This window comes from Rhinolophus hipposideros (genome assembly GCF_964194185.1).
Source record: "Rhinolophus hipposideros genome assembly, chromosome: 2".
Taxonomy (NCBI): Eukaryota; Metazoa; Chordata; class Mammalia; order Chiroptera; family Rhinolophidae; genus Rhinolophus; species Rhinolophus hipposideros.
Genome location: NC_138048.1, coordinates 63,119,606 through 63,137,633, shown reverse-complemented (window position 1 = coordinate 63,137,633; position 18,028 = coordinate 63,119,606). Strand labels below are relative to the sequence as shown.

Below are 18,028 nucleotides of genomic sequence, written 5' to 3'. Positions count from 1 at the left end.
ATTGGAATATCCTTTCATTTTTCTTTGTCTTTTATTCTTTTTTGATCCACAATGCTATGGATCCACAATGCGATGGTGTCTTATGGTGTCTTTATGGTACAATTAGTATTATCCATAGTGTACCCATTTCTAACAGCATATTATGTGTATTAACCGACTAAAGATGACAGCACCTTGATTATAATACTGGAAATGCCATTAGATACTGTATTCTAATATTTACATTTGTATGGTAGTCATTGATCACATTGGCTATTAAAATTCTAATTTATTAGATTAAAAATTAATGCGACTATTAGCTACTGTGTTGGACAAATCAGAGTAGAACATTTTTATTATCACAGAAAACTGCTGGACGGCACTACTTTACAACTTCTAAATGAAAGTCTTTGTAAATACATGTTAGTTGATTTGTAATATTTACAGGGCAATGTAATGCTATGTTTTTAAAGCACTTACTTTGTGCAGCCATTATAATATTCTAAATGCTGAGGATACAAATGTAGGTCATTGAAGGCCTTTTTCATCTCTGTATGCTCAGTCCCACACAGTACTTGACATAGAGTAGACATTGGATACATGTTTGCTGAATAGGTGACCAGTCCAGAACAAAGCTAGAAAAGTGTGATTTTACAAAAGTACAACTTAATGTTGTCATACTAAGATGCCATTTCTTAAATTGTTCCATAAATGTAGTCCCTTCAGACTTCTATTAGCAAAGATGGAAGGGCTGGTAAGATTGTCTTCTGATTCACTGAGATAAATGGGATACTCTTAAAACTCTCTTAACTTCCTGTTCTCTCATCAATCACACTCACCAAACTTGCTTTTAACTGTACTTAATTCTTCCCTTTCCACCTGTCACAAAGGAGGCTGTGATTATCCTTTTAAGCTTTTGTCCTCTTAATCCCATTCTCCTCTTAATCCCTTCTTAACCATTTGTCCTCTTAATCCCATTCTCCACAGTCCCCATCAATTATCTGTACTAGTACATTTATTCTCTTTTCCTTCAACCTGTGAACATGTCCAAGCCTCCCTCTACTATTTTAGTTTGTCTTATACCTGTAAATGTCAAATTGTTTTCAATTTTCTTTAAAAGAAAAATCGGTCTGTTCTGCATAACTGAGCTGTGTGATAGATTGAAACATGACCAGTTCAGACAGGATTTCAAAAAGTATTAAAAAAAGAATGTAAAATATCTCAATTTTTTATATTGCTTACATGTTGAGATAATATTTTGGATATATTGGGTAAAGTAAAATATTACAAGTAATTTTACTTTTAAAAAATGTGGTTAGAAAATGTTAAATTATATATGTGGCTTGCATTTGTGGCTCATGTTATATTTCTACTAGTGCTGCTGTGTTTCTATATAATACATTATCTAAGTCTAGATATCTCACTCACTAGACTACACTGTAAATATCTAAGGTCGGGGCCGTATCTTGTTCTTCTTTATATCCCTTTTGCTCAAGAGAGCAGCTGGCCCACTGTAAGTACTCACATACCAAATGTTGGTTGAATAAATGAATAAGTGTCAGATTTATTTCAGTATCAGTTTGGAAGTACCTGCACTCTTTGCCTTTCTCTCAAGGAATGAATAAAGAATAGGAAAAGGATGCACAGGCCTATGGTAGTATTATTTTTGTGTGGCTAATAAGTTTTAACCTCAGGAATTAATGTGTGTGTTTTTTAAATTTATTGGGGTGACAATTGTTAGTAAAATTACATCGATTTCGGGTGTACAATTCTGTATTACATCATCTATAAATCCCATTGTGTGTTCACCACCCAGTCAGTTCTCCTTCCATCACCATATATTTGATCCCCCTTACCCTCATCTACCCCCCCCCCCCGCCACCCCTGCTTACCCTCTGGTAACCACTATACTATTGTCTGTGTCTATGAGTTCTTGTTTCTCATTTGTTTGTCTTGTTCTTTTGTTGTTTTTGGTTTATATACCACATATCAGTGAAATCATATGGTTCTCTGCTTTTTCTGTCTGACTTATTTCGCTTAACATTATACTCTCAAGATCCATCCATGTTGTCACAAATGTTCCTATATCATCTTTTCTTAACTGCCAAATAGTAGGAATTAATGTTTAAGAACCTAGATCTTTGAAGATTTGCTTCTATACATATATTCAGACATATATTCCTAGATACCCAGTTTTTCATTTGGTTAGGGAGCATTACAGGAATCCCAAGTATCCCAGCAGCACTGAAGTTAGGGGACCAGATCCTCCAAAGAACCTAAGGATTGCCATTATTGTCATTCAGTATCCCTTCTATCCCTGCGTTCTGTTTTCAACATAGCAGCCAGAGTGATCTTATTGAAACACAAGTTAGATCATGTAATTCCTGTGTTTAAAACCTCCTAAGGATTTGCTTTCCTGCTCAGAGTAAAAACCAAAGTCTCAACTTGATCTGTATCATTCCCCCCTCCCACCCTGCCCTCCAACTACTTTTCATTACCCGTCATTCTTCACTCACTCTGCTTTATCCACACTGGCAGCCTTGCAATTCATCAGAAGTGTCAGGCATACAGTACTTCACTCTCAGGATCTTTACCCTGGCAGTTACCTCTGCCTGGAATGTTCTTCCTCCCGTTATCTGTTTTTTTCACTCCCTTCAAGTCTTTATTCAGTTGTTACCTTATAAGTGAGGCCTTTTCTGAACATCCAATATAAAATTGTAACCTTCCCCAGTACTTCCCTATCCCCCTTCCCTGCTTTATATTTCTCTTAGCACTTACACTATTTAATATACTCTATAATTTTCTTATTTGTCTCCTTTATCTCATGTAGGTAGTGATTTTGGTCTGTTTTTAGTTCTCCGTGTAACAAAGACAGTTTCTCAACTCTACATCCACTTTAGGTAACACCATTTCTCTCATGTTTACATATTAATTCTCTCAGACATTTTCTGAACATCTACTCTGTGATAGCATGTTGCTAGGCTCTGGAATGACCAAAATGAACCCCTGTCCTAGACAGCCTTCTAGGCGTCTCTTTTTCCCTAATGGATATTTGCATTGTTGTCATTTTTTTCCTATTACAAAAAAATTCTGCAGTGACCATTCTTATGTGTATTTTATTTTATTGGAATACTTAGAAGTAGAATTGCTGGGTCATGGGGTATAATATGATGACGTACTAGATATTGCCAAATTATTTTCCAAAACATGAGAGTTCCCCTTTACCTACATCTTGGTCAACACCTTGTACTGTCAGACTTGAAAAAAATTAGCAATCTGATGGGTGTGAATTATATCTCATTTTGCTTTGATTTGCATTTTCCTGATTGCTAGTGAGATTCAAGTGTCTTATATTTCATTCATATGAATAGATTACCCATTTTTCTATTGGATAGTTTGACTTTATTCTTTCTGTAATCTGGATGATAATTCTTTGTATCATATGTTGTAAATATCTTCTTTCAGTCTGTCCCTTGTATTTAACTTTGTTGATGGTGTCTTTTTTGGTACAGAAATTTTAAATTTATTGGTAGATAGATTTATTAGGCACATGATTTCTGCTATTTAATACTTATTTAGGCATTTCCGCTGTCAACATCATAAAGCTATATTTCTAATGTTTTCTTCAAATTGTCTTAAAACTTAGTTTTTCAACATTTAGGTCCTTAATATATCTGGAATGATTTTTATATATGGAATGAAGTAGATAATTTATTTTCTTCCATGTGTACAGTCACTTGACCCAATGCTGTTTATTGAATGAGTCATCTTTTCCCCACTCATCTGTGTTGTTTGCTTTCTGTGTCATAAACCAGCGTTCTCTTTTGCGTATCTTGTTCTCTTTCTAGGTCTTCTGTTCTGTCTCATTCACCTGTCGATCTATTGGTGCTCCAATAATGCTTTGTCTTAAATATAGTATTTTTATGATAAGTCTTTTTTTTTTTAAAGATTTTATTGGGGAAGGGGAGCAGGACTTTATTGGGGAACAGTGTGTACTTCCAGGACTTTTTCCAAGTCAAGTTGTCCTTTCAATCTTAGTTGTGGAGGGTGCCGTTCAGCTTCAAGTTGTTGTCCTTTCAGTCTTAGTTGTGGAGGGCGCAGCTCAGCTCCAGGTCCAGTTATCGTTGCTAGTTGCAGGGGGCACTGCCCACCATCCCTTGCGGGACTCAAGGAATTGAACTGACAACCTTGTGGTTGAGAGCCCACTGGCCCATGTGGGAATCGAACTGGCAGCCTTTGGAGTTAGGAGCACGGAGCTCTAACCTCCTGAGCCACCAGCCGGCCCTTTTATGATAAGTCTTGATAACTGGCCGGGCAGAACCCCCAATCCCTTTTCCTTTTTTTTTCTTCAGAATTTCATCTTTACTCTTCCATATACTATTTATAAGTAGTCTAATTTGGTGGAAAAATCTTTCTAGAATTTTCATTGGCTTTGCATTGAAGTTAAGTTTCTTCTATTTTCCTTTTGGTGATGTAGAAGCTATGGATTGTATTTTCATCCCTTATTTTCCAGCTATGCCTATGTATTGAGTATCTCTATCTGCTTATAAATAATATACGGATTTAGAAGATTTTAATGCCAGTATTCCCTCTCTCACCTTCTACATCACTATTACATAATAGTTTAGTTCTTTTTTCTCTTTTATTAGCTTTATTGAAATACAACTAACAAACCATACCATTTACTCATTTAAAGTATACATTTCAATTTTTTTTAGTGTATTCAGAGTTGTGCAGCCGTTGCCACGTTCTAATTTTAGAACATTTTTATACCCTCTCTAAAAGAGACTTTCAACCCATTAACTCGCACTCTATTCCCGCAAACCTAATCAAAAACTAATCTACTTTTGTCTATAGATTTGCCTACTCTGGAAATTTCATATAAATGGCATCATACAATATGTGGTGTTTTATGATTGGCTTCTTTCACCTAGCATAATGTTTTTAAGGTTCATACATGTTGTAACATTTATCAGTACTTTTTTATTGCCAAATAATATTCCATTATGGGTACACACATTTTGTTTATCCATTCATCAATTAGTGGATATTTAGTTTGTTTCCACTTTTTGGCTAATTAGAAACAATGCTGTTTTGACTATTCATGTGCAAGTTTTTGTGTGGATGTTTATTTTTCACTTCTCTTGGTTATATACCTAAGGAGTATAATTATTGGGTCATATGTTAACTCTATTTTTAACTTTGAGAGGAATTGCCAAATTGTTTTCCAAAGTGGCTGCACCATTTTATATTCCCACTAGCAATGTGTAAGGAGTCCTCATATTCTTGTCAACACTTGCTTTTCTCTTTTTTATTACAGCCATTATAGTGGTTGAGAATTTGTGGTTTTGATTTACATTTCCCTAATGACTAATGATTTCAAACATCTTTTCATGTCTCTTTTAGCAGTTTGTATATCTTTTTGGAGAAATGCCTATTCAGAGCTCTTTGCCCATTAAAAAGATTCTTCTAAGTGAATTGTAAGAGTTTTTTTACATCTTCTAGATACAAGAGCCTTGTCAGGTATGTGATTTACAAATATTTTCTCCCACAATGTGTGGTGGTGTTCTACGCATATGTCTTTTTAAACTCGAAACATTTTCTAGCTTTTTAACAGTTACTCATTTTGATTTACTACAAGGATTTTAGTGATTTCTTTTACTCACCATTTTTTCTTCTATACCATCTCTTCCCTCTGGATTTACTTTTATTCTTGTTGAAATACGTCCTTTATTTATTTTAAGGCAAGAATTCCTATGTACGTAAACTCTCTTAGTTTTTATGTCTTAAAATGTCTTGATTTCATAATTATTATTGAATAGTAATTTAGGTAGATACAGAATTCTAGATTAACAATTACTTTTGCTCAACATATTGAAGATACTACTTATTCCAGTGCTTTCTGGCATTTATCATTGCTGATGTAAAATATGCTTTTAATCTGATTGTCATTACTTTGTTGGTAATCTCTTTCAATTGTTTTTAAGATTGCCTCTGTCAATATTTTGTAACTTTACTGTGCTGTATCATCATATTTTTCAAAATTTTGTTTTTCCAGCTCTGTACTTGTATGTGCTTTCAATCTGAAGGTTCTTATTTCTACATTCAGAAAATTTTTCAGCCTTTTTTTCCCTTTAAATATTGCTTCTCAGCCTTTAACTTTCTCATTCTAGAACTCTTGCTTGACGTTAATGTGTCCTGTATGGTTCTTACTTTCTTTTTTATATTTCTTGTCTAATTTCATCCTGTGCCACTTTCAGAGTAAATTTCTTCGTTCTTTCCTCCAGTGCATTAATTCTCTCACCCGTGTCCAATCTAGAGTTTATCCTGTCTTCTGAATTTTTGATTTAAATGACTTTTCATATCCAGAATTTATCGGACTTCTTTCATTTCCATCTGTTCTTGATGTATGTCTGCCTGATTTGTCTCAATATTATGTTCTTTAAAAAAACAAAAACAAAAACCCCAAAACATATTATTCTGTTATCTCTTAGAAGGTTTAATACATATTTAAAGGTACACAGCTTTTTTCAGCCTCCTTTCACCTGACCATTAATAATTAGAGTCTCTAGTTTCCTAATTATATTTTATATTTATTATACTTGTACAATGAATATCTATTAGTAATAGAAAAGGGAATATGAAGTTTAGAGTTAATTGAATCTTAAAGGAAAGAATTGATGATCTGATTTGTGACAGTAGTCTGAGCATTCACTAGAGACACAAGTGTATGCAGAAAGCCATGGGATGATAGGAAGTCTGTAAAAACACACTGAGTAACAGAATTTAATTACTCAGTTGATGAGAGTGTATCAACTCATCACAAAGGTGTTTCTTAGAATTACCAATATAGAAAATGTGATAGTATATGATTTCAGCTCTCTTCGTTTTTCATGTTTCAAATAAAAAAATTCTCTCCATTTCAAATAAGGCGAGATCTTATCCATTTCCCAAGTTAATGTTTACACCTTGGCTTTTGATCGTTTTCTTCCTCTTCTTTTATCCTCCAATAACTTTTTCTTTCCCATAATTTTTCTCCATCCTTCATTTTAAACCTAAAAATATGCTTATGATTTGCTTACACTAAAAATATTTCATTTGATCCAGCTTTTCAATAGTTAGTCACTGTCCCCAATTCCTCACTCTCGTCTTCATCCCTATTCATCAATCTATTGTAGTCCTTTTAACTATATTCAAACAGTACTGGCACAGCCACCAATGATTTCCTAATTATTAAGTGCAGTAGTCTTTTTTTTTCAGTTGAAATAATTCTTTTCTGCAACTTTTTCTTGGGTTTCTGCTACAGCGCTCTTCTTGTTTTTCTTCCTCTCTGGTGATCTTTCTCCCTTGTGTGTTCCTTTTCTCCTACGTGTATCTTAAATGATAGCCCAGAGAATTCCATCTCTTATCCTTATTCTTGTCCTCCTCTGTACACTCTTAATTGGCAGTCTCATACATGTATTTAACTTTAACCATCATCATTATGTTTGTTGTGTTCCAATCTCAAGTCTAACCCTCTTTCCTAACCTCTATACAAACATAACTAGTTGCTTACTAGGTATCCCACATTGAAACCAGAAGATAATCCCAGTTTGATCTTAAATAGGAAATAGGAAACTAGAGACTAAATAGGAAACTAGATTATTTCTAAGTTAAATGAGGCCTAAATCACTAAGGTTTCATCAACTCCAAGTTGGTAGGGACTAAGTCATATATTTCTTTTTATCATCAGTGGTCCTTAGCACTCTACAAAGCACGTAGTACTTGGTAAATACTTTTTGATTGGTTACTAAAGTAAATTCTTTTCATTTTATGCAGGAAGACACCAGAAGGCAGGAATTTCAGATCAGCAGTACAATTTTAGTAGTCATTATGCAGGATAAATTAACTGCTTGCTGAAAGAGCTGAAAATATGCTAAAATATTCTTTTGTGTTTTTTTAAAATACATTTTCAGGATTATGTGAATTTGACCTAGTGTTGCTAAATAATCACTTCTCTGCTTAAAGTTTAATTTTCAAATTTTCATAGCAATAGTTTAGGATTTGCTGCTTTTTTAAAAAAAAAAAACACCTTGTATAGACATGTTTTACTTTCTTCTAAAGCATATTTCTCAGGTTCCTAGCATATAAAATTAATAAGCCCAATATGTTGATTTCTTTGACATCCAGAAATGAACCCCCACCAACGGTAAAGCTATAATAAATGGCTTTGATGAATAAAGCACAGCTAGGAATACCAGAATAAAAAGTTTACCATTACCTCTCTTTTACCAGTAATGGTAGATTTCTCTTTACAGAATCACTTTTAAGGTTTTTCCTTTTCAATTTAAATATTGTTGAATTTAAATTCAATTTGGTAGAAAATTTATTAAGATATTTTAAAACCAAACTCAAAACCTGAAAAACTAAAGAATTTAACTCATTCAGTAAATGTTCATTAAATAACTAGCATATGCTCCCTTTAAGACTCTTATATCAAAAAAACTACTTATTTACTATAAGACCGGGTCTTTAATATAAAATAATATAATGTAATGTAATACCGGTTCTTATATTAATTTTTGCTCCAAAAGATGCATTAAAGCTGATTGTCTGCCTAGATCTTATTTTCGGGAAACACGGTATTAGAAACAATAAATGTATAGTAAAGCTACAGTACCATAGCAGATCTATTTAATACATAGAAAACAAACACAGAGAGGCAGCCAAAATGAGGAAACAAAGAAAAACATCCCAAATGAAAGACCAAAAGAAAATTCCAGAAAAAGAACTAAATGAAATGGAGGCAAGCAACCTACCAGATGCAGAGTTCACAACAGTGGTTATGAGGATACTCAAGGAACTTAGAACTTCAACAGAGATAGCAAGCATGTAAAAGGACATGGAAACCATGAAAAAGAACCTGTTAGACGTGAAGAATGCAATAACTGAAATGAAGAATGCACTAGAAAGGTATCACCAGCAGGCTAAATGAAGCAGGGGATCAAATCAGCTATTTGGAGGACAAGGTAGCAGAAAACACCCAATCGGAACAGCAAAAAGAAAAGAATCCGAAAAACTGAGGTAGTTTAAGGGACCTCTGAGACAACATCAAATGTAACAACATTCACATCATAGGGGTACCAGAAAGAAGAGAGAAAGCAAGGGAGTGAGAACCTATTTGAAGAAATAATGCCTGAAAACTTTCCTAACCTGGTGAAGGAACTAGACCTACAAGCTCAGGGATCATAGAGTCAAGATGAACCCAAACAAGATGAACCCAAACAGGCCCACACCAAAACACATTACAATTAGAGTGCTAGAGACAGATAATCCTAAAAGCAGCAAGAGGAAAGCAACTAATTACTTGTAAGGGAGCTCCCATAAGACTGTCAGCAGATTACTCAACAAACTTTGCAGGCACACAATATTCCACATGCCATCTATAGCAGCATGGATGGACCTGGAGGGTATTGTGCTGAGTGGCATATGTTAGAGAAAGACAGATGCAATGTCAGATTTTACTTATATGTAGAATATAAAGAACAAAATAAAACAGAAACAAACTCATAGATACAGAGAACATTTTGATGGTTGTCAAGTGGGAGGCGAGTTAGGAGGTTAGGTGAAAATGGGAAGGAACTAAGAAGTTCAAATTGATTGTTACAAAGTAGTCATGGGGATGTAGGGTACAGTATAAGGAATATAATCAATAATAGTATAATAATTATGTATGGTGTCAGATGGGCACTAGATTTATTGGGGTGATAGGTGGGAGGGATCTTGAGGGGCAGGGTGAAGGGATTAAGAAGTACAAATTTATAGTTACAAAATAGTTATGGGGATGTAAAGTAAAGCACAAGGAAAATAGTCAATAATATGATAATAACTATGTATAGTGCCAGGTGGTACTAGACTAGTCAGGGGGATCATTTCTTAAATTGTATAAATGTCTAATCACCATGCTCTACCCCTGAAATTAATATAAAATAATATTGAATGTCAACTGTAATTGAAAAACTTAAAAAGATCCAAGTTTCCAGGTATAAAACAGATAAGACATGGGGTGTAATATACAGCATAGGAAATATAGTCAATATTGCGATAGTGTGGTACGGTGTCAGATGGTTGGTAGACTTATGGTAATCTGTTCCTGAAATATATACACGTTGGATAACTGGTATACATCTGAAAGTAATATAATATTGCTTGTTAGCTATATTTTTAATAAAAATCTTTAAAAGAAGAAGAAAGAGTCCATTGTGTTCCTGTATACTAACAGTGAAATTTCAGGAAAAGAAATGAAAACAATTTTTTTTGCAGTTGCAATAAAAAGAATAAAATATCTAGAAATAAACTTAACAAAGGATGTGAAAGATGTATACACTGAAAGCTATGAGACATTTTTAAAAGAAATTGAGGAAGACACAAAGTGGAAAGATAATCTGTGCTCATCAATTGGAAGAATCAACATAATTAAAATGGTCATATTACTCAAAGCAGTATACTGATTTACTGTAATCTCCATCAAAATCCCAATGGCATTTTTTAGAGAAATAGAACAAAAATTCATCATATTTGTATGGAATCACAAAAGACCCCCAATTGCCAAAGGAATCCTGAGAACAAAGACAGCCAGAGGTAATACACTCCCTGACTTCAAGTTATACTACAAAACAGCAATATCAATACCAATATGGTATTGGCAGAAAAACAGAAACTCAGACTAATGGAACAGAATTAAAACTCAGAAATAAACTTACATACACATGAGCAAATAATTTTCGAAAAAGGAGCCAAAAACATACAGTGGAGAAAAGAAAGCCTCTTCAATATTTGGTGCTGGGAAAATTGGAAAGCCACATACAAAAGAATGAAACTAGACTGCTGTTTGTTACCATATACAAAAATTAACTAAAAATGGATCAAAGACTTAAATATAAGACCTGAAACAATAAAATACATAGAAGAAAACAAGTTCTACACTTACGGACCTTGTTCTAGAGAGGATTTTATGAATTTGACCTCAAAGGCAAGGGAACTAAAAGCAAAAGTAAATGAACGGGACTGTAGCCAACTAAAAGTCTTCTGCTCAGCAAAAGAAACCATGAACAAACAAAGAGACAACCAAACGAATGGGAGAAGATGTTTGCAAACAACACCTCCAATAAGAGGCTAATATCCAACATATATAAAGAACCCATACTACTTACAACAACAACAGAAAAATCCAAATAAAAAATGGCCAGAAGACCTGAACAGATACTTTTCCCAAGAAGATATACAAACAGCCAACAGATACATGAAAAGATGATCCAGGTTTTTATTTGCAGTTCCCACAATAAGATACCACCTCACACCTGTTAGAACGACTGTTATCAACAAGACAAGTAATAAAAAGTGTTGGAGAGGTTGTGAAGAAAAAGGAACTCTCATTCACTGCTGGTCAGGATGTAGATTGATACAGCCACTGTGGGAAACAGTATGGAGGTTCGTAAACAAATTAAGACTAGAGTTATCATGACCCAGCAATCCCTCTTCTGGGTATGTACTCAGAAAATTTGAAAACATTTATTTGTAAAGATTCATGTACCCATATGTTCATTGCAGCAGCATTAACAAAACGTGGAAACAAGTGTCCTTTGATGATTGGATAAAGAAGATGTGGTACACATATATAATGGAATATTACTCAGCAATAACAAAAGATGAAATACTGCCATTTGTGACAACATGAATGGATCTTGAGAATATGTCAAACAAAATAAGTCAGACAGGAAAAGTCGAGAACCATATGATTTCACTTGTATGTGGGATATAACACTGAAAGCAACAAATGAACAAGACAAAGAAACAGAAACTGATAGACACAGACAACAGTTTAGTGGTTACCAGAGGGTTGAGAAGCTGGTAGAAGAGGGAAAAGGGGGTCAAATAAATGGTGATGGAAGGAGAACTGACTCTGGGTGGTGAATACACGATGCAATGTATAAATAACGTATTATAGAATTGTACACTTGAAACCTATATAATTTTATTAACCATTGTCACTCCAATAAGTTTTAAAAGACTTGCAAAAAAAATTGCAGGATGATATGGATATACAGACAATCAATTGCAATTCAGTGTCATAAAATCTATAATGGGAGTATATAAAAGGTTGGGTGGGTATAGTAAATAACAAATGCCTTTCTTTGTTTCTGGAGGAGCAGGAGTATCAGGTAAAGCGCCATTGAGAAGGAAATTCTTAAGCTGAAATTTAAAGGATGGGTAGGCTTTTGCTGGAGGTACATGTTGGAGTAAGGAATCAAGTTTGGGAAGTAATATAACTTGTCAGAGATGAGCTTTCTGTAGTAAAGCATTGGCAGATGATTTAAGAATTTTGAAATGAAAGATCACTCTAAATTTTATATGCTATAGCTAGAGAGCGAATCTCAACTCATTCCTGCACTAAGCCAAAGTTCTTGGAAGTCCAGAAATCTGATAGATTTGGCAAACTACCTTAAGTCCTAAAATGAAAATTAGTTAACATGAAACAAAAAGTAAGATTATTGTGTTTGTGTACATCATGGGCATTTTAAGTTATTCTCTGTCACCTTGCTTTGTAACAGTGTAAAATTCTCTTGTTCTTACAATACCTTCATGTAGGTGTATTTTATTCAAAGTCTGTGTCCAGGAAACAGTAATTCACAACTAGTTTGTAGATGTGGTAAAATACATTAAATCATTCTTCCTCAGAAGCATTTTTTCTAGGCCATTTTCACGTGCATGTGGATGTTGGAACATACAGCCAACTAAAATAAAAGGCATAAATTTACTTTGATCACGGTGAACTCTAAAGATGATGTTTTCTTGTTATGTTAAAGAAATGTGACAGTAATTATAAGAGTATGGTTTTAGTCTCTGAGCTCTTTATAATGCTTATATTTTTCATAAAATCTTTGGATTTTAAGATAATGCAAAGGCTGGTATGTTTGGTAAGATAATGTAACACGTGATTCATTTCCAAGTACTGCTTTATGCCAGATAATGTAACACATGATTCATTTCCAGTACTGCTTCTAGCTTCTGAAAATTATAAATCTGGTTGTTGGTTTGGTTTCTCTAAGTCTCAACAATTTGCTGTTACAAAAGGAGTCTCTTTCAAAGAATCCTGTGTCATCAGTTCTTCACCTAATTGCCACCATGAGATTTTTTTCCACCCTAAATCATTACTTTTTTTAAAAAATACCTGTAGCTTTAACATATGCTCACAAATCCAAACAGAAAAGAGGTTTGGAATTCCATATTATAGAGTATGAGAATTTTTGTTTTTAAATAACTTAAAATTATGAGCTTCCAATGCCTATACTCTCTACTTTTTAGCATCAGGCATGAAAATAAAACCACTGTGGCTAGAATACCATTAATCTGTCTCTATTCCTTTGCTTGGGACAGTATGAAGCCAGAGGAGAAAGGAGCAGGCAAGCATCAAAGGGTTGAGGGTGTGAATGGGTAGTCTGGGATGACCACAGAAAATGTAATACGTGCCAAAGTTTTCTGAACCCTGGCATGTAGCCTAGTGATTAGGGAGTTCAGATTGTATTTCTTTCTCAGTGCCATAGAATTGCTGATAGTGCTTGCTAGAGACAGTTTGAAACTACACTTGAACTTTACCCTAACAGTGTAGTTATACAATTAAGTTGGTAATAGATGTTTGTTTTGAACTCCTGTTAAAGAAAGTAGAGGTGTTATTGAAACATAGATTCTCTGGTGTCATTTTAAAAATACGGAATATTGAGATGGGGAACTGACTACAAAAGCAAGACTTTAGGTAAATAGTTTTAAGCTTCTTTACATCATGAAAATGTGATGAAAACTATCCTCACTCTCATCAGAAAATGCACATGTGCAAATCTGCATACGATTTCAGAGATTCATGGACCCTGAGCTCATTTATGGACCCTGCTATGAGTCAGCTTCTTTATTTCTGGACAATTGTATTCTTTTATTTTTATTTAGTTTGTGGCTAGTGTAATTTGTTGCAGAGAAGATGATGCTAATGAACTGAAGTTATAGGTTTAATTTCCATGAGGGACATTTAGCTATACTTATACTACAGTCACAAATATAAAATTTAACTATTTTGTGTGTGGAAAAAAACATACCCCCACGTATGTGCATGCCATTGATTATAACATGATTGGATGAAATGTGAATTAATCAACTGAAACAAATGCAAAATGCGTAAGTGGATGTTATAGCATAGGATGTTATTTGGGAAAAAGGACAAACTTATTCTCCTTTTGGAATTGTCTTCTTATTTTAAATTATGATGTTTTGGACTATGGTGATACAGAATTTAAAATTGATTTTATTTTTTGAACATTTCAATATATCCTCTTAAAATATTAGTAGAAACCTCAGGAGTTCCAAATCTGGGGTATGTGATAACTGGTACATCCAGTACAAATGAGTGGAGAACTATGAGCAAGCATTTGCTTCCTTGGATATATATATATGTATGTACTAGTCATGAATGAAATGTTGCAATAGTATATATATATATATATATTATTTGTATTTTGGGGAGGGTCTTTGTTTTGTTTTTTTGTTTCTTAACTTTAGATGAACATAGTAATAAATTCCAGTCTTGGTGGAATTTATTAGCAAAAAATAAAATTCCGTATCAGTGTTTCTCAGTCTCAGTTGTCTGGACATCTTCATAAAGATTTATATATTCTTTTAGACCCTCAAATTTACTTTCTTCTGGGATAAATTAATCCCAGAAATTTACATACATGGTATATGACTTAGTTTTTTGTTACAGAGTAGATACTGAATAAATATGCCTCATGCAGTCTAATGCTGCAGTTACCTGTACACCCCTCTTTTAACTTGATGAAGATTACAGGCGAACTTCCTATGAACCCCCTTAGAGAAATACAGCCATAGACTATACAAAGAAATACAACCATTAACTTTGAAATTATTTGTTCATTTATTTATTTAGTCGGAACATGTTATGATTTGCTTGAGTATATAACAAATCACATATTCCTTTATGACTTAACATACTTAAATTGAATAAATATTTGTTGAATGAATAAATGTCACGTATCATTAAGATGAGCAATAAGATCCAATTCTGATTTTGAGACCTGCCTTTTTTTCCCCATGAGGGAAAAAAGGCATAATTGTGAAGTGTTTAAAAAAGAAAATAAGTATGCATGCCATATTTTATCCTTCAAGAAACTGAATTTGAAATTAGACACATAATGGCATGTTCACATCCACATCCAGAAAATGTGGTCATTGCTATAAACAGTATAAATAAATAAAATTAAACATCACTTTTTTTATCATGTCTTTTTATGACCAGAATAACAGCAGTTGAAAACTATATACGACACTGTTAATATTCTGATATACTAAACAAAATATCCCTCCAAGTAATATGGGAATTTCCACTAATCGGTATGTCTGCGCTTAATGGAAATTTCACAGGGATGCTAACCATTGAATGGCAGCCATATCACTTACTTAGTAGAGTACTAAATTAGAGTCCTTAATATTTAAAAATAGATTATTGTAGTTCATGAATTCCAAGTTTAATTGACCTTTTAATAACTTAGCAGTGCTAGTCAATAGCCCTTGGCCACCATGAGAAAAAGGAAAATCTAAGAAATTCCAAATCATTGCCTGTTGGAACCAAAAAAAAGGTCTTGGCATTTGGTGACTGCTTTCAGCCTGGCAAGGGGATCCCGAGAACTACCAAAGGAGTATTGGAGATTCACTGGCCACCCAGGAAAAAAGAGTACAACACTATAACCACTAGAGATCATTACTAAATGTACCTTGAGAGAGAGTCTTCTAAACTTGAGGCCAGAATTATAACATGTATCAATTATATATCCATATTTCAGGGGGTCAATTGATAATGTAGCTAGCACAAAGGGAGGATTATATGGAATGAATCTGGGCAAGACTCTTACCCAATGCTTTGTAAATTCTCTGGGAACAAAGCTCTTTGAAATCAAGTTGACCTAGGTGTGGAAGAAATAAAATGTAAACTTTTGTCATCAGACGTGGTAGGTGCTAACTCTGCCATAGCTACACAGGGCTTCCACATCTTTGAGTAGGAATCCATCCTGGGAAAAAGGTAAGGAGCCCCCAAGAATGACAGGGAAGGAAAGAAGCTTCATCTTCAAATGCTTCTGTAGGTCTTCTATGTTATTTTTCTCTTGTTGTAGCATTTATGACAGAGTATGGACGGTTTTTCATTACCAGACCTATTACCTAGTTAGTTTGTATCTGAAGAAAATGTGCCTGTTTACCTGTGAAAGAAAAACATATATGACTTAACTCTGCTAATAAATAAATCCAGTGTATATGAAGTTCAAAGCCAGTAATAATATGTGTAATCTGATCAATTAAATAAAACCAAAAGTAAAGAATCATGACCACTAACCTTGTTGATGTGATTACTTTTTCTCTGCTTGGTACTTAGGGTTTTGACCCACCACATCAAAGTGACACAAGAACTATTTACATAGCCAACAGATTTCCTCAGAATGGCCTTTACACACCTCAGAAATTTATAGATAACCGGATCATTTCATCTAAGGTAAGAATTAATACTTTTTAAAATTGTACCATTTTGTTTTGAAAGGTGATTTATTTGTATATTGTAGTATACATTTATAACCTTAAAACTTCAAGGAAATAGTGGTTGGTAGATTTATCTTAACCAAAATTGTGAACTATAAAATAAAAGGAGTTGCCAATTATTAATATCAGGTAGCCAACATGCCAACATTATGCTTAGTTGAAATCAAACTAAAGAACTCAGATTCATATCACATTTCTCCGAAAATAAGACCAGGTCTTACATTAAGTTGTGCTCCAAAAGACGCGTTAGGGTTTATGTTCAGGGGATGTCATCCTGAAAAATCTGCTAAGACTTATTTTCTGATTAGGTCTTATTTTCGGAGAAACACGGTACTATGTCATGCATAGCGTTAGATACTTCTCATATCATATAATCCTTACGACAGCTCTGAGATGGCTTTACAAAGTGTTGTTATACTCATTTCTTCAATTGAAGTGCTGAGAAATAATTTACTAATTTATTCAGGGTTGTACACTAGTACGTGATAAGATTGGAGTTTGATCTCAGTTCTGTGCGACTTTAAAGCCCGACTTTCTCCAATTTTATCACTCTTCTGCAAGTATTTTATAGTACCAAAGTACTGTTTCACTCTTACATACTCTTCCTTGGTTCATTTTTTTCTGTGGCATTTTTACGATGTCTTAGTTTATTTTGAAACTGAAGGTTATAGAGTAATGCTTGCTGTCCAATAACTTTTCTCTCGTGATGGAAACATTTTCCATACTATTCTGATAGCCATTAGCCCCATAGGCCTTTAAATATGGCTAAGTAACCAAGGAACTTAATTTATTTTAAATTAAATGTCAGTAGCCACATGCAACTAGTGGTTACCTTATTGGACAATGCAGTAACAGAGGATGTGAGTCTAAGAGACTAAGATGAAAGTTCTCCTTAGATCATGACTATTGCTTAATAGACCGCCTTAAGAAGCTTTTCTGTATTGCTCCTTCCCTCCCTTCCAAAGTGACTAGTAATTCTTTCTCTAATCCTGATCTCATCTTTGCCAAGGATGTTGTCTTAGGCCAGTAGTTCCTTTGCTCTGCCCCTTTATTTCAGCCTTCTGTTATTTACATATGCAACACACCTGTTAGTGATATCTCTCATTTTGGACGATGGTTTTGAAGCAGAGGGCAGAAGGGGAAATAACAGAATCTAGGATAATAGAGGAGTTCTAGATTAACGGCACCATTCTTAGTCGATTATGCAAAAAACAAAAGTCCTTGAAAATTTTAAGTTTTTTTTTAAACTGGGTATAATTTATGGACAATAAATTCACCAATTTTAAGTGTACAATTTGATGTGTTTTAACAACTCATCAAATACATAAACTCATCATTTATAACATCCTGAGACTGCCACCACAATCACAGTGTAGAATATATTTGTCACTATGAAAAGCAGCCAATCCCCCTCCTCCTC

The 18,028-nt window shown here is 34.0% G+C and overlaps 1 protein-coding gene across 12 annotated transcripts in view; it reads left to right on the top strand.

Annotated features, from left to right (window-relative positions):
- Positions 1 to 18,028, top strand: part of ATP11B (ATPase phospholipid transporting 11B (putative)) — a 101,582-nt gene that overhangs the window by 2,666 nt on the left and 80,888 nt on the right. For all 12 annotated transcript variants that reach the window (XR_013995096.1, XR_013995097.1, XM_081076344.1 and 9 more), the window contains exon 2: positions 16,448 to 16,564. Coding sequence is in view for 3 of the 12 variants with exons in the window: in XM_081076344.1 (XP_080932470.1) it covers positions 16,448 to 16,564 (117 nt within the window). In the remaining 9 variants the exon portion in view is untranslated. The remainder of the gene's footprint in view (positions 1 to 16,447; positions 16,565 to 18,028) is intronic.